This window comes from Balaenoptera musculus, chromosome 4, assembly GCF_009873245.2.
Source record: "Balaenoptera musculus isolate JJ_BM4_2016_0621 chromosome 4, mBalMus1.pri.v3, whole genome shotgun sequence".
In the NCBI taxonomy this organism is placed as follows: Eukaryota; Metazoa; Chordata; class Mammalia; order Artiodactyla; family Balaenopteridae; genus Balaenoptera; species Balaenoptera musculus.
In genome coordinates, this window is record NC_045788.1 from 13866542 (window position 1) to 13880631 (window position 14090).

Below are 14090 nucleotides of genomic sequence, written 5' to 3' on the forward strand. Positions count from 1 at the left end.
GTATAGTAGTATCTACTGTCACAGTGCCCTTGGGACCCATCCAACTTGAGCCCCTGGATACCTACTGAAAGTGTGGAATAAAGTAGGCCTGGGTGCCCCTGTTGGTCTGTTACTATAGCAGAGGTTTTTACCATTACCCTTACCATCAAAAGACTTCAGAACAATTGCCATTTGTACCACTAGGCACCGCCTCTTTACAGTGCAATGACCAAATGAAGGCAGGTAGATGCTGCTGCTTGTTCCGGATTCAACATGAGGTAGTAGAAAAAGTGTGGACTTTTTAGTCAGACGTAGGTTAGAATCCAGCTCCATCACTTATTAACTGGGAAATATGCAGCTGTCTCTCAGAATCTCAATGTTTTCATGTATTACTGAAATTTTATACAAGAATTAAATCTGCAGTCTGTAAAGCACATACCTTCTTGGCACATAGGCATGCAGCAAATATTAGCTCTTTTCTTCTCACCCCTGTCCAGACTCCCTTGTGTTCTCTATCCCTTATGTTTGTTTGAATACCAGTATACCAATAATTATGTTAGATCACCTTGAGAAGCATGCCATCATATACTGCTTCCTCCCTTACTACAGTGAATGCTAATTCCAAAGTTTTCTGTACTTCCTGAACGTTTCTTTAACAATTAAAAGTAGAGACAAAAATTGGCAGAGAATTAAAATATCACTTTAGGGACTTCCCTGGTGGTCCAGCGGTAAAAGAATCTGCCTTACGATGCAGGGGACGCGAGTTCAATCTCCGGTCAGGGAACTAAGATCCCACATGCCACAGGGCAACTAAGCCCAGGCGCCACAACTACTGAGCTCTCGCGCCTCAACTAGAGCTCACGTGCTCTGGAACTCGCGCACCACAATTGCAGAGCCCATGTGCTCTGGAGCTGCCTGTCACAACTAGAGAAGAGAAAAATCCGCACACCACAACTAGAGAGAAGCCTGCATGCTGCAGCAAAGGATCTCACATGCCTCAACGAAGATCCTGTGTGCAGCAACTAAGACCCGACACGGCCAAAAATTAAAAAAAAAAAAAAATTTAAAATAAATAAATAATAAAATATTACTTTAAAAAAAATATAGCCCCATAACAAATACCTTGCTATCTGACCATTCAACAGTGCTAGAAGGTGATTTTGTTTATTTGTATTTTAGAAAGCTTTTAATTGGTTAGCCTAGAAATGTCAGTTGAAATAAATACAGCACAACAATTCTGTAACTTAAAAATTATATTCTGAAATAGTTTTACTTTAATAGATATAAATTTTAATTCTCTGTCTTTAAGGTTAAGCTTCTAAAAGATACCCTTGATGCCTGGAAGAAGGAAGTAGAAAAGAAGCCACCTACAATGTCAATAGATGATGCTTATGAAGTGCTTAATCTCCCTCAAGGACAGGGGCCGTGAGTCATTTTCAGTATCATCTTCCCCCTTCTTCTTGCAGTTTGTGTTATACATGAGGAAGAGATTTGACAACAGTGTGTCTAGGATAGTAAATGACAAACGTATAGGAAAGAATGCAGATTTAATTTATCATCAGTGAAGTTTTATAGTAGAATAGATATGTTAGAGAAAAAGTTTAAAAGACATTTTCTTAAGTATAGACTGAATTTGTTCATTTTTGACAAGGCTGATAGTTAAAATAACTTAGAATTATAGTTTGAAGTGACATTTTGAAAAGTTAGTTTAAAATTCTTAGTTCTTCAAAACCCAAATATGGTTTTGTAATTTGAAGTGAATATGGTAACCTTGCATAGGGAATGTTTAGGTTTTATCTTTTCTGTGTAAAGATAACACATAGGAATCATCTTACTTAAATCTTACTGGGTTTAATTTGATATCTACTATATGATCATACACAAAAAAGTAAGGTTCTTAAAATATCATTTTAGATGATTGTGTAAATATTTTCTTGCACCTTACTTAATTCATGAAACAGTTTTCCTATTTTGTAGGCATGATGAGAGCAAGATTAGAAAAGCTTACTTCAGACTTGCACAGAAGTACCACCCTGATAAGAATCCAGAAGGGAGGGTATGTACTGCCTTTGGAATTAGGGCTTTGGGGTTGACTTGCTTTTGCTTTATTACTGTTTCAGCCAGAGAAAAGATACACTCATCTTATGCGCCAGTGTCTGCCTCATAATATATGTCCAGTATATGTTTAATTAACCTCTGACCCACGTGCCCAAGTTTTCAGCATAAATGGTCTTCTCTCATTTTATCAAAAGGACTACCCTGTGACTAGTAACTTTTGGGTTTTATTCTCTTTCCTTACCCATGTCTGTTTGAGATTTAACTCTAAAGGGCAGTCACATAAATAACTGAAACTTAGGATGTGGGTGAACTTAACTCATTTGTAGGTGATGCCATTGCCACCCAGATTGCTTTGGGTAATTTATTTTTTTCTAATGACATCCAACTTCATATCACTCTTAATGAAAAAGTAGAAAATTTGCTTCAGACTTAAAGTCATCTGCTGCCAGCATTCCCTGATCTTGTCTTTTCCAGCTTCCTACTACAGTGCCAATGGAGATTCATAAAAGATAAAATCAGACAAGGACCACTAAAAACAGTACTCATAGTTTGTTGCTAGAAACTTGGAGTAATTTCCACTGAAATTACTCCAAGGGCTAGTGTTTTTTATTAGAGACAGGCAGTATTCCTGAATAGGAAGACAGCATTGAAAAAATGTCACTTTTATATGTTTAAGGGATTTTTAATCAAAAGCCTGGGACATTTTTTGAGAAATCTAAAGCAATTCAGATTCATCTGGGAAAGAAATCAATATAGGAAGAAATTTTGAAATTAGAATTAAGTTGCTAGACTTAAACTACCAGATATTAAAATACTCTATAAAACTGCAATAGTAAAATAGTATTATACTGGTACAAGGATCAACATATAGATAAGCAACATTATAGTATAGTAGTTTAAGAGCACAGATAGAGTCAGACCTGGGTGTGAGTCTTAGCTCTGTCAGCAATGGGCTTTGTGACTTTAGGCAAGCTATTTAACATCTTAAAAATGAAGTTAATAAGGGTACACACCTCACAAGGCTGTTTTGAGGATTAAGTGAAATAATGTATGTAAAGCATTTAGCACAGTGCCTGCCATAGTGCTCAAAAAACAGTAGTTCTTATCATAACTATTTTTATAACAACTCAGAAACTATCTCTGGTGTGTATGAGTTTAATATGACATATATGGTATAAGCTACTGAAGAAAAATTTTCAGTAAATAGTACTGAGATCATTGAATAACTATTTGGAAAAAAAAATTGTTTCACCTTAAAAGTATACCACCTAGGGGCTGCCCTGGTGGCGCAGTGGTTGAGAATCTGCCTGCCAATGCAGGGGACACGGGTTCGAGCCCTGGTCTGGGAAGATCCCACATGCCACGGAACAACTAGGCCCGTGAGCCACAACTACTGAGCCTGTGCGTCTGGAGCCTGTGCTCCACAACAAGAGAGGCCGCGATAGTGAGAGGCCCGCGCACCGCGATGAAGAGTGGCCCCCGCTTGCCACAACTAGAGAAAGGCCTCGCACAGAAACGAAGACCCAACACAGCCAAAAATAAATAAATAAATAAATAAATGAAAAAAAAAAAAAAAGTATACCACCTAGATTACAGTTGGAATGAATTCCTTAATGTAAAAAACAAAACAAAATAGTAACCAAAGAATTTACTGGCAAAGTACAAATCGTCTGTGTTCTAAGTTGTAATTCGAGATGTCTACAAAAGTTAATTGTCTTTGGTTACATACAGGATATGTTTGAAAAGGTAAATAAAGCCTATGAATTTTTATGTACCAAATCAGCAAAAATAACAGATGGACCAGATCCAGAGAATATAATTTTAATTCTGAAAACTCAGAGCATCCTCTTCAACCGTCACAAAGAAGGTAAGGCATGTGTTATTCTCAAATTTTGATTTACCCTCCAGCTAATTCTACCATGCTCCTTGTTTCTGCAGCCTATTTCTAATTATTATTGCAAAAGACTCTTAGAATTGCATTTTAGATATAGTAAAAGAGTAGTTTTCTGTAGTTAGACCCAAAATGTTTTGTTTTATACCTTCCACTTCTTACCTGTGTTTTTCAATAGTTTACATTTCCAACCAGATTTCATTGTTCCGTCCTAAAGTACATTTCTGTTCTCTGGAGGTACTTGGTTAGTTTTTGTCTTTAGCCATTTAGCAGTAAACATATTAAATGAGATCTAAAATGGACCTGGCATTTAAGGATCATTAAATGTCTTTTACAAGACTGTACCTATCCATAATCTTCTAAAGGCTGAAAACACCAAGAGTGTTCTGGTTTTTAAAAAGCAACAGAAACTTTTCAAATGATCATATATATCCCTTCACACCTCATTTCCTGTGGTAGCTTTCGAAACCCTCTGATCCTCTGGGACAGTTTGAAAAATTTATAGATAAAATAGGTGTGATTTTCTAACCGAAAGTGGGATCCAGCTGCTTGCCATTCAGAAGTCAATAAAGAGGCAAGGTTGGTGGAAAGGAAAGTTTGCTTTATTTTGGATGCCAGCAACCAAGGGGGTGGGGTGGAGGGAGGGCAGCTGCCTGTTCAAAGGCCGATTCCCCCCACCCCAAACCAGTGGGCAAGAGCTTTTATAGGCTGAGGGAAGGGGCTACATGCAGAAACAGTACAGTCAGCTCTGACAGTCATCTTAAAATTGGTCATGTGGTGGTCTGACCAGTGTCATCTTGATTGCTTTAAGTACAGTTAGTCTTCAGTTCCAGGGTCAGTTTGTTCCCATTTCCTTGAGGCCAGTTCTCAGAATTGTGGCAGCTTATGTCATGGCTATAGTCTGGTCATAATGTAGTTAACTTCTTCCACCTGGTAGGAGTTTCAGTATCTATAAGACAGCTCACAGGATATGGCTCAGAATATTATCTGTAGCCTTTGAGGAGGAACTAAAGGTCCTTGACTTTGCTTAATGACTAAACTATTATTTGGTCTCCTTCGACTGTTTGCCTTTGTTTCTGTATTTCCTCACTTCTCTGATTAAACTTATTCTTTGGCTAAAGTTTTTGCACAGGTGGAGGACATGGGGGGCAAGGACCATAGGGTCCTGCTCTGTTTCAATTTCAGGATACAGGTTATTGGAAATCTCCAGCATGTTTTCAGGGCGATTTGTGGTAGCCCTAACAGTAGCAGCCAGAAAGCTAGGCACACATTGAGAATTTTTAAGACTCTGTTGAGGGTGGGAGTTGGGTTCAATGTGGCAGGTGTCCATTGGCTTGGAAACTAAACTTGGCTTACACACAAAGTGGGAGACCCATTTGCTCTATAGGATGATGGGAGAAAAGAGAGGACAGTGGGGATCTGAGATAAGCAGGAGTGTTGGGTAATTGAAGACAAGTAGGGTTCCAGTATAAGTATTGGAGGGGACAGTGTGGGGATTGAGCAGCTTGGTCACTAGAGAACAGTGATTAATTGATTCACTTTCGCATATGAACTCAACAGAAAACATTTGTAAAGCATTCAGTTATATGGCATTTATCACTAATCAGAATGAGTTTGAAGAAGTCTTTTTCAAACCATTGGTTGTTTTTTGATGGCTAGTAAATCTGTATTAGCCACAAGGAGCTGTTGTAGCTCATCATTGGTATATTATCAAGGTCAGAATGTTTTTTCAGGCTGTCTTCCACATTTCCCAAAGGGGGTTTATACTCAGTAAGTTGGGATGGGGGTCCTGATCTGATAGAACTTAACATTAATTCACTCTTCTTCTTATGTATGTATGTGTTAGGACTACTGGGACCAGTTCCAAGGGGCTTTTTTTTTTTTTTTAAGCCATCTTAGAAATGAGTTAATTTAAAGCAGATTATTTGTCATCCTCAAAAGGCAAAAAGCTTTATGCTGATTTCAAGTGGGATGACAGAGATACTTATAAAGTCAAAGCCAATTAATTTACATATTTCTGCCTCGTAGGTTAGTTTAAAAAAAAAGAATGAAAAGAACAAGAATTGAGCACCAGTATATTTCAGATTTCACTTTTAAATTTGCTTATCAAAATATGGAATTAGCCAAATACAGTTAATAAATTAACTTTCTATTTTGTATTCATAGTAACAAATTATATTCAGTATTTTCAAACGTTTATTTTATGATAACTGGTAAAATAGAAAAGTACTCTTGTTATTCAGAAAGCAGAATATAAAATATTCACTCTCATTTAAATCAAATGTTTCTGTCTCTTTATAAAGAGGTATGGGTCTCTGGTGCATTGGCTATGTCTTGCTGTCTGTGATCAGGTGGAAAGTTATAAAGATCACATGGACAACATAGAAAGCAGATATTCTGCAAAGGATCAAAACCACTATACACAAAGTTCAGTTTTAATCTACCAGAAAATACTCTTTTTCTAGCGGAAGCATTTTAGAAAAGTCAACCAAACAAGTTCGCTAGTTGAAAAGATCCAAGGGATTTGTACTTGTTTAATTTCTTTTTATAAACTAGAATTAGGAAACATTTAAGATGTTGCATATTTTAATCTTTTTTTTTTTTGGTTACATAATTGAACATAGTGTCAAAATTAACTTAAAACCATGATTATTTCAGATTTACAGCCTTATAAATATGCAGGCTACCCCATGCTAATTAGGACAATAACAATGGAAACTTCAGATGACCTCCTTTTCTCAAAAGAATCACCATTGTTGCCTGCTGCTGCAGAGCTGGCTTTCCATACTGTTAACTGCTCAGCCCTCAATGCTGAAGAGCTCAGAAGGGAGAATGGAATTGAGGTAATATGGAATGACCTTTGTTCTTGTCTTCAAGCTAGTTTAGGCAAACTGTATGTCTCTTAGCAATAAATAATTCACCAAGTACAAATATAGTTGATACAGTTTCTTTAATTTATTGCAACAGATAACATTATTCTCTATATTATAATACCAAAATTAAAATAAATGGAGCTTTATTTCATAACGTGAATTGGAGAATATTGGATTCAAAATTGGTGAGCTTAATATTACTTGCAAAATAGCATAGTGGGATGCTTAAAAAAACTTCAGGGTCCTTTGTTTACTTGTTTATTTAACAAATGTTAATTGAGCAAACATTTCCTTGCCAAGTTTCTGATATTAAAAGGTTATTAATGTTTTATCCCTACCAGAAAAGGCTTTTCAGACTCCAAGTCAAAATGGACAGTTAATGGCTGACTTCTTTTTCTGCAGGTGTTACAAGAGGCATTTAGTCGCTGTGTGGCTGTCTTGAATCATTCTAGTAAACCAAGTGACATGTCTGTACAGGTAAGACTAAAACATACGGTTCCAAGAAAGTTACGCTAGACCAGTAGTTCAGACTTTAACATCTGTGAGAATCACTTGGAGGGCTCATTAAAACCTGGGTTGCTGAGCTCTGCCTCCCAGGTCCCCTGCCCACAGAGTTTCTGATTCAGTATGTCTGGGGTGGGGCATGAAAATATGCTTTTCTAACAAAATTCCCAAGTGATACTGATGCTGTTGGTCTGTGTATCACACTTTAAGAACCACTGTGCTAAATCATACGTAATCTGTTGGCTTAATTTTTTTTTTCTTAAAATAGAGAATGATATAATGAATCCCTGTGTCCCCTTTACCCAGTTTCAAACATTTGTCATTTTGCCACTTTTGTTTCATTATCTTCCATCCCCTTCCTTAATTTCCTTCTCTACGTCCCTCTCCGATCCCTGGTGTTTTCATTGGCTTCTTTTCTGTTGAATTCTTTAATAGAAAATCCATCAGGAGTTCATTAAGATCACTGTAGATGCATCTTTTTATGTGGCCTTTTGTTTATGCCAGCAAAATTTAGAATATTAAACAATCGAGTACAGGCTTTTGAGTTTCATCCTATTTTTAAGTATAGTACGTTATTAGAATTCTGGACAAAAATACTTTATTCCAGAGGTTGGCAAACTTATTTTTATAAAGGGCCAGAGAGTAAGTATTTGAGGCTTTCAGGTTACTTACAGTCTGTTGCATATTTTTATTTGTGATTTTTGCAACTCTTTCAAAATGTAAAACCCATTCTTAGCTTTCTGGCCATACAAGAACAGGTCATGGTTGACTTGGCCTGTTAGCCTTAGCGGCCATGGTTTGCCAACCCTGCATCTATAGGGAATCTTAACCAGAAATACTAATAATTCAGTAGAAATGTTCTGTTTAATTTTGGAGTGTCATATATACCATTAAACATTATTCACGAATCTCCGCTCATTTGATTTCCACTGTCTTAAATAAGGAATGCACATGTGACTTTTTTTTTTTCTTCTCTCTTTTGTGTTGTCTGCAGGTGTGTGGACACATAAGCAAATGCTATAGTGTGGCCTCTCAGTTTGAAGAATGCCGAGAGAAGATCACAGAAATGCCTGGCATCATCAGGGATCTCTGTCGGGTGCTCTATTTTGGCAAGGTAGAGGTCATCTTTACCACTTTCTGGATTCAGTCAGCAGTGGGTTTTCTTGTCAAGTAGCCAGTCCCCAATTTATAAACAAGTTGTTTTCCTAAAATTATTTTCAAGTAAATTACATTTTTCACTGAAGCCTTGCTGTAAATAGTGGCTTTTGTTCCTGGGCTGGCCCACAGAGAGTAAGACTAGAGTGACATATCTAGAGGGAAGTTGGTCTTATGTGAACATTTGAACAGAGGCATGGAAGCAAGAGAGAAGACTAGACTAAATCAATCTAATGAAAGTAAATGACCATGTAAAACCTGAAACTTAAGAGTCGAGTCATTGCCTGGTGGAAAGGCTATAGGGATCTGAGAGCTTGCTGTTTCCTCCCAGTCTAGTACTGCCAAGGGAAGTTGTCTGTGGGTGATGTGATAGGTGGCTGGGAAGGAGAGTGATTTCTCAGGTAACTGGGCAGAGTAACAGTTGTGTTGGAATAGAACAGGATTGGAGTGCTGATCCCAGGCTAAGGTATCTAGAAATAAGAAATCTGATGAAAATAATGTCCTCAACTATATTTACTTGATGTCCTTAGAAGTGTTTAATAAGAATGCAAACTCTGGTATAAAGAAGTAAATCTGTACACCTGCACTAAAGATATCATTGATACACTTAAGATCACTAGCATGTGCATTGCTATTAATGCCTTATCAGTATTTTTAAAAATTAAAAATACAAGAAGTGAAACAAAGAAAACTGTATTCCCAAGTCTTTGACACTAACTAGCCTCAAAGATAGTAATTCTGATACAAATCAAAACCACAATGAGCTATCACCTCACATTAGTACAAGAAGTGAAACAAAGAAAACTGTATTCCAAGTCTTTGACACTAACTAGCCTCAAAGATAGTAATTCTGATACAAATCAAAACCACAATGAGCTATCACCTCACGTTAGTGAGACTGGCTATCACCAGAAAGTCTACAAATAATAAATGCTGGAGAGGATGTGGAAAAAAGAGAGCCCTCATACACTGTTCATGGGAATGTAAATTGGTACAGTACAGCCACTATGGAAAACAGCATGGAGATTCCTTAAAAAAACTAAAAATAGAGCTACCATATGATCCAGCAGTTCCACTCCTGGGTACATGTCTGGAAAAATGAAAACACTAATTTGAAAAGATACATGCACCCAACGTTCATAGCACTATTTACAGTAGCCAAGACATGGAAACAGCCCAAGTGCCCATCAACAGACAATTGGCTTAAGATGTGTATACACACACACACACACACACACACACACACACACGCAACAGAATGTTATTCAGCCATAAAAAAGAATGAAATACTGCCATTTGCAGCAACATGAATGGACCTTGAGAATATTATGCTTAATGTAATAAGTCAGAGAAAGACAAACACTGTATATCACTTATATTTGGAATCTAAAAAATAATACAAATGAATGTATATACAAAACAGAAATAGACTCAGACATAGAAAACAAACTTATGGTTACCAAAGAGAAAAGGGAGAGGGAGGTGAGGAAGGACAAATTAGGAGTATGGGATTAACAAATAAAACTACTATACATAAAATAGATAATAAGGATCTACTGTATAGCACAAGGATTTATACCCAGTATTTTGTAATAACCTATAATGGAATATAATCTGCAAAAAATTCAAATCTCTATGCTCTACACCTGAAACTAACACAATATTGTAAATCCACTATACTTCAATTTAAAAATTAATTAGTTTTCTAAAAGTAGTAATTCTGTGTTTTTTCACAGGGTTACTTTTAATTTTAGGCTTTAAAAGATATAAGATTCAGATATAAACTGGAATTGAAAATATAAGAGGAGGTAAACACACAATAAGATAGCTAGCTTGACATACATTCACAGCCTGTTTCTCTTGGGAGCTTTTTTTTTTAATCCTGTAATTAATTCCATTATTCTTATTCTCAGAGTATTCCACGGGTGGCAGCTCTTGGGGTAGAATGTGTGAGCTCTTTTGCTGTGGATTTCTGGCTACAGACACACTTATTGCAAGCTGGAATTTTGTGGCATCTGCTTGGTTATCTGTTTAATTATGACTACACACTAGAAGAGAGTGGTATTCAGAAAAGTGAAGAAACAAACCAGCAGGTAAGCTTAACACTACTTTAACATTGAATTTGAACCCATACCATAGGTTAACGCAAAGCAAAGCCCTAGCTCAAAGCCTCAAAGGCATAAACTGTTTTTCAAGATTATTAAGCTTATTGCTCTTTTAAGCCCCAAAACTTTTTATCTTAACCACTTATCTCAGAAGGATTCGAGGCAAGGGAATTTGCAATAGCATATTCTGGACATAACTTAATCTTTTCTTGATTACTCAGAGTCACCTTTATTTTTGCAAAATTATGGTTGTGTATCACAGGGAGATCATAACAGTGCTGTTGGGGTAGCTCCCCTAAACACTTGAGAACTTACCTGATTTTTACAGATATTTTTTTTTGTCTGTCCTTTCCTGTTCACTGTCATTCATTACTCATATTGTGATATGTGCCTCTAGCGATCAGATCTACCTACCCATCCCTATTCCCCACCCTGTCCCCCAGTGTGCTTCTTCCAGTTATCTACAAGATACCGTATTAGGTATAAATGAGTACACAGATTCTGATGGTCTTTCATATAAATAAAAGAATAAGCTCTAATGCATAAACTCTCTGACATCAGTGTTGGGGACTTTTTTGTTTCTTTTTTTTTGCTTTCTATTCCTTAATATGTTCCATACTGTTTTGATTCTATAAAGGTACTGTTGCCTGTGTAAGATAGCAGATCTATTTTAATGTCTTAATGTCTTAATTTTTTTATAACAGGAAGTAGCCAACAGTCTTGCCAAACTGAGTGTCCGTGCTCTAAGTCGCCTTGGAGGGTATCTGCCTGAAGAACAAGCAACACCAGAAAATCCAACCATAAGGAAAAGTGTAGCTGGCATGCTGACCCCCTATGTTGCTAGAAAACTTGCTGTAGTTAGTGCTACTGAGGTACGTGCTTCAAAAGTAGCCTGGGTTTTTGATAAATATTGCAAGATTCTTTAGATAGTAGGGGAATATAACAATGTTGATTGCTCTCGGAAACCTAAAAATTGAAAATGCTCACATGCTTGTTCTCTCAACTAAGAAATTTGGTTTGTTGTTGTGGCTTGATGCTGATGTTATCAGCTCTACAAGTCCAGTCTCTCTGTAAGGGTAGATTAACTTCATGTTTCTCAGCTGTAGAGCTCCCCATAATTCTTGATAATATTGAATCAGAAAGGAACAGGACAAGAGAGTGAACTTGGAATGGACAGAGAACTGGGAGTCAGGAGACCCAGAGTCTATTTTTAGCTGTTTGTTATAAGCTATAACTTACTTACAGTCAGCATTGAAATCCTAAAAGTCAGTATATACACACATATGCATTCATGACAAAAATAAGTATGATCGTGGCAGATCGCCCAACCTCTTCTGTGAGAATCATTGAGAAACAATCTAAGCATTAGAGAATTAACCTATAGAAATCCATTAAATAGAATATCTTGAAGCCTCAAATTGTAAAGGTATATGGGAAGACATTAAAAGATGTTTAAAGTATTTTAAGTGAAAAGGTTAAATCCCATTTTTGGTATTAAAAAAAATGAATGGATGGATCTGTATCAATATGTTAACTGTAGTTATCCCTGAATTGTAGAATTGTAGGCTATTTTTATTTTATTTCATTTTCTCTGATGATCATCTAATAGTTTTAGAAGAAAAAAGGCCTCAGTGTTCCAAATGTAAAATATTTTTAGAATTTATAAACAGCTTATTTGTTTTTTTAATCTAATCTGATTGAGTCTGTTTTTTAGTGCAAGACACTGCCTTTCAGATCCCCTGAGTAAGAGGGAAGAGCTTTAGATGCCAATCTTGATCTTGGTTCTTTTTCCGGACTTTGTGTTCACCAGTGTGAAGTATTTTGCTGACTGAAAACATTCTTTCCAGAAATACTAACTAGTTGTTGATTAACTACTACAGGAAAGAAAAAAAAAAGTAACACTTCAAAATTTTGGCCTGGACTCCATCTGGATTTAATAAAATGCTTATTTTAAACTGCCACTTCTCAGAGTTTTAAAATTTTCTTCATGATAAATTTTTTCAGTCATTTTACTTAACTAGTAGTTCATGTTTTGAAAACAAGGGTTGGATTTCTTTTTGTAAGATGGAGGTAATAACCCACTGCTTTCCTCCTAGCACAGAGCTCTGTAAATGTGAAGTGTAAAAAGTTCTTATTAAAACATTTAGGGAATTCCTGGTAGCCCAATGGTTAGGACTTTGCTCTTCCACTGCCGAGGGCCCGGGTTCAGTCCCTAGTCAGGGAACTGATATCCTACAAGCCACAAGGCACGGCCAAAAAACAACAACAAATATGTATGTAAAGGCAGTATGGTATGATTCTTTTTAAGCTTACATTTACTGAGTTTATAAAATGCTTTAACACAGAATATCGTCTGTAGTTTTCACAAAGCAGAGCAAATGTTAAGAATGTGAAGTCAAACAGATTCAAATTTGAATCCCAGTTTCACCACTTAAGGGTTGTGAGACCTGGGGCAAATAATTTGATCTTTCTCAGTCTTGATTTTTCTCAGCTGCAAAATGGAATATATTAACAAACTTGCTAAAATTATTGAGATCTGTTATACTTAAGGAACCTATTACAGTGCTTGGCACGTCATAGACAATTTTAATGAATGGTAATTTCAATATATTTCCTAAATATTATAAACAGTAATGTTCTTTCTCCTAGATTTTGAAGATGCTTAACAGTAACACAGAGAGCCCCTATTTGATATGGAACAATTCTACAAGAGCAGAACTACTTGAATTTCTTGAATCCCAACAAGAAAACATGATTAAAAAAGTATGTTATTGTTTTATAAATTTCTTACTGTAATGGAATCTCTGGAAATATAACTTAGTATTGACAAAACAGAAACCCATTATTTCTCCATTGCGTGTTGATCAAGCCTATAGCTTTTGCTACCTAATATTTGGCCCATTTAATAATAGCATTCTTATTGTATTTAATATACATTAGGATTTTTTGTTGTGTTTTTAATTACCACTTACATATAGCTGTCTTCTATTTTAACCAGTTTTTGTGCCCAGAAGCTCTGTTTTAATTGTTCTCTTTAGCCTCTTTTCCCCAGTAAATTAAAATTGCTTTCTGGTATCAAAATTGAATAATTTCTCCTATCCTGCCACCTTCTAGAGGAGAAGCTATTAAGCCATGAAAAAAACAAAAGACAGTAAGTAGAATGGGAGATAAGGAGAAGGCCTGGATAATACATACATTAGATGGTTGAGTCTTGATGGTTTAGAAGAAGTTGTGTTTTTGGGCTTGGACTTCATTAAAGAGTAACCATCACTGGGTGTCCTGAATTATTCAAAATTTGGTTTTGAATTCATTTCATGATAGTCACTCAGAGCTCTTCATTGATAGAAGTTTTGAGAATTGCAGAGCTAGGGAGAACAAGTCTCAGATTTCTATATATCATCTATTCTTTCACCAGGAGAGAACATCATTCTCTCTTCGTTTAGCCCTTTACAACTTTACAACAACACTTTTGCATATTATTTTAGTCCAACCTAAATTTTGAGTGATTTCCACCTAAATCTTCTT

The 14090-nt window shown here is 36.2% G+C and overlaps 1 protein-coding gene across 10 annotated transcripts in view; it reads left to right on the forward strand.

Moving 5' to 3' along the window:
- DNAJC13 (DnaJ heat shock protein family (Hsp40) member C13) overlaps window positions 1–14090 on the forward strand; it is a 122435-nt gene that overhangs the window by 81812 nt on the left and 26533 nt on the right. For all 10 annotated transcript variants that reach the window (XR_005019665.1, XM_036850129.1, XM_036850127.1 and 7 more), the window contains 9 exons: window positions 1289–1404; window positions 1957–2035; window positions 3769–3904; window positions 6587–6771; window positions 7204–7278; window positions 8300–8419; window positions 10374–10553; window positions 11270–11437; window positions 13215–13328. Coding sequence is in view for 9 of the 10 variants with exons in the window: in XM_036850129.1 (XP_036706024.1) it covers window positions 1289–1404; window positions 1957–2035; window positions 3769–3904; window positions 6587–6771; window positions 7204–7278; window positions 8300–8419; window positions 10374–10553; window positions 11270–11437; window positions 13215–13328 (1173 nt within the window). In the remaining variant the exon portion in view is untranslated. The remainder of the gene's footprint in view (window positions 1–1288; window positions 1405–1956; window positions 2036–3768; window positions 3905–6586; window positions 6772–7203; window positions 7279–8299; window positions 8420–10373; window positions 10554–11269; window positions 11438–13214; window positions 13329–14090) is intronic.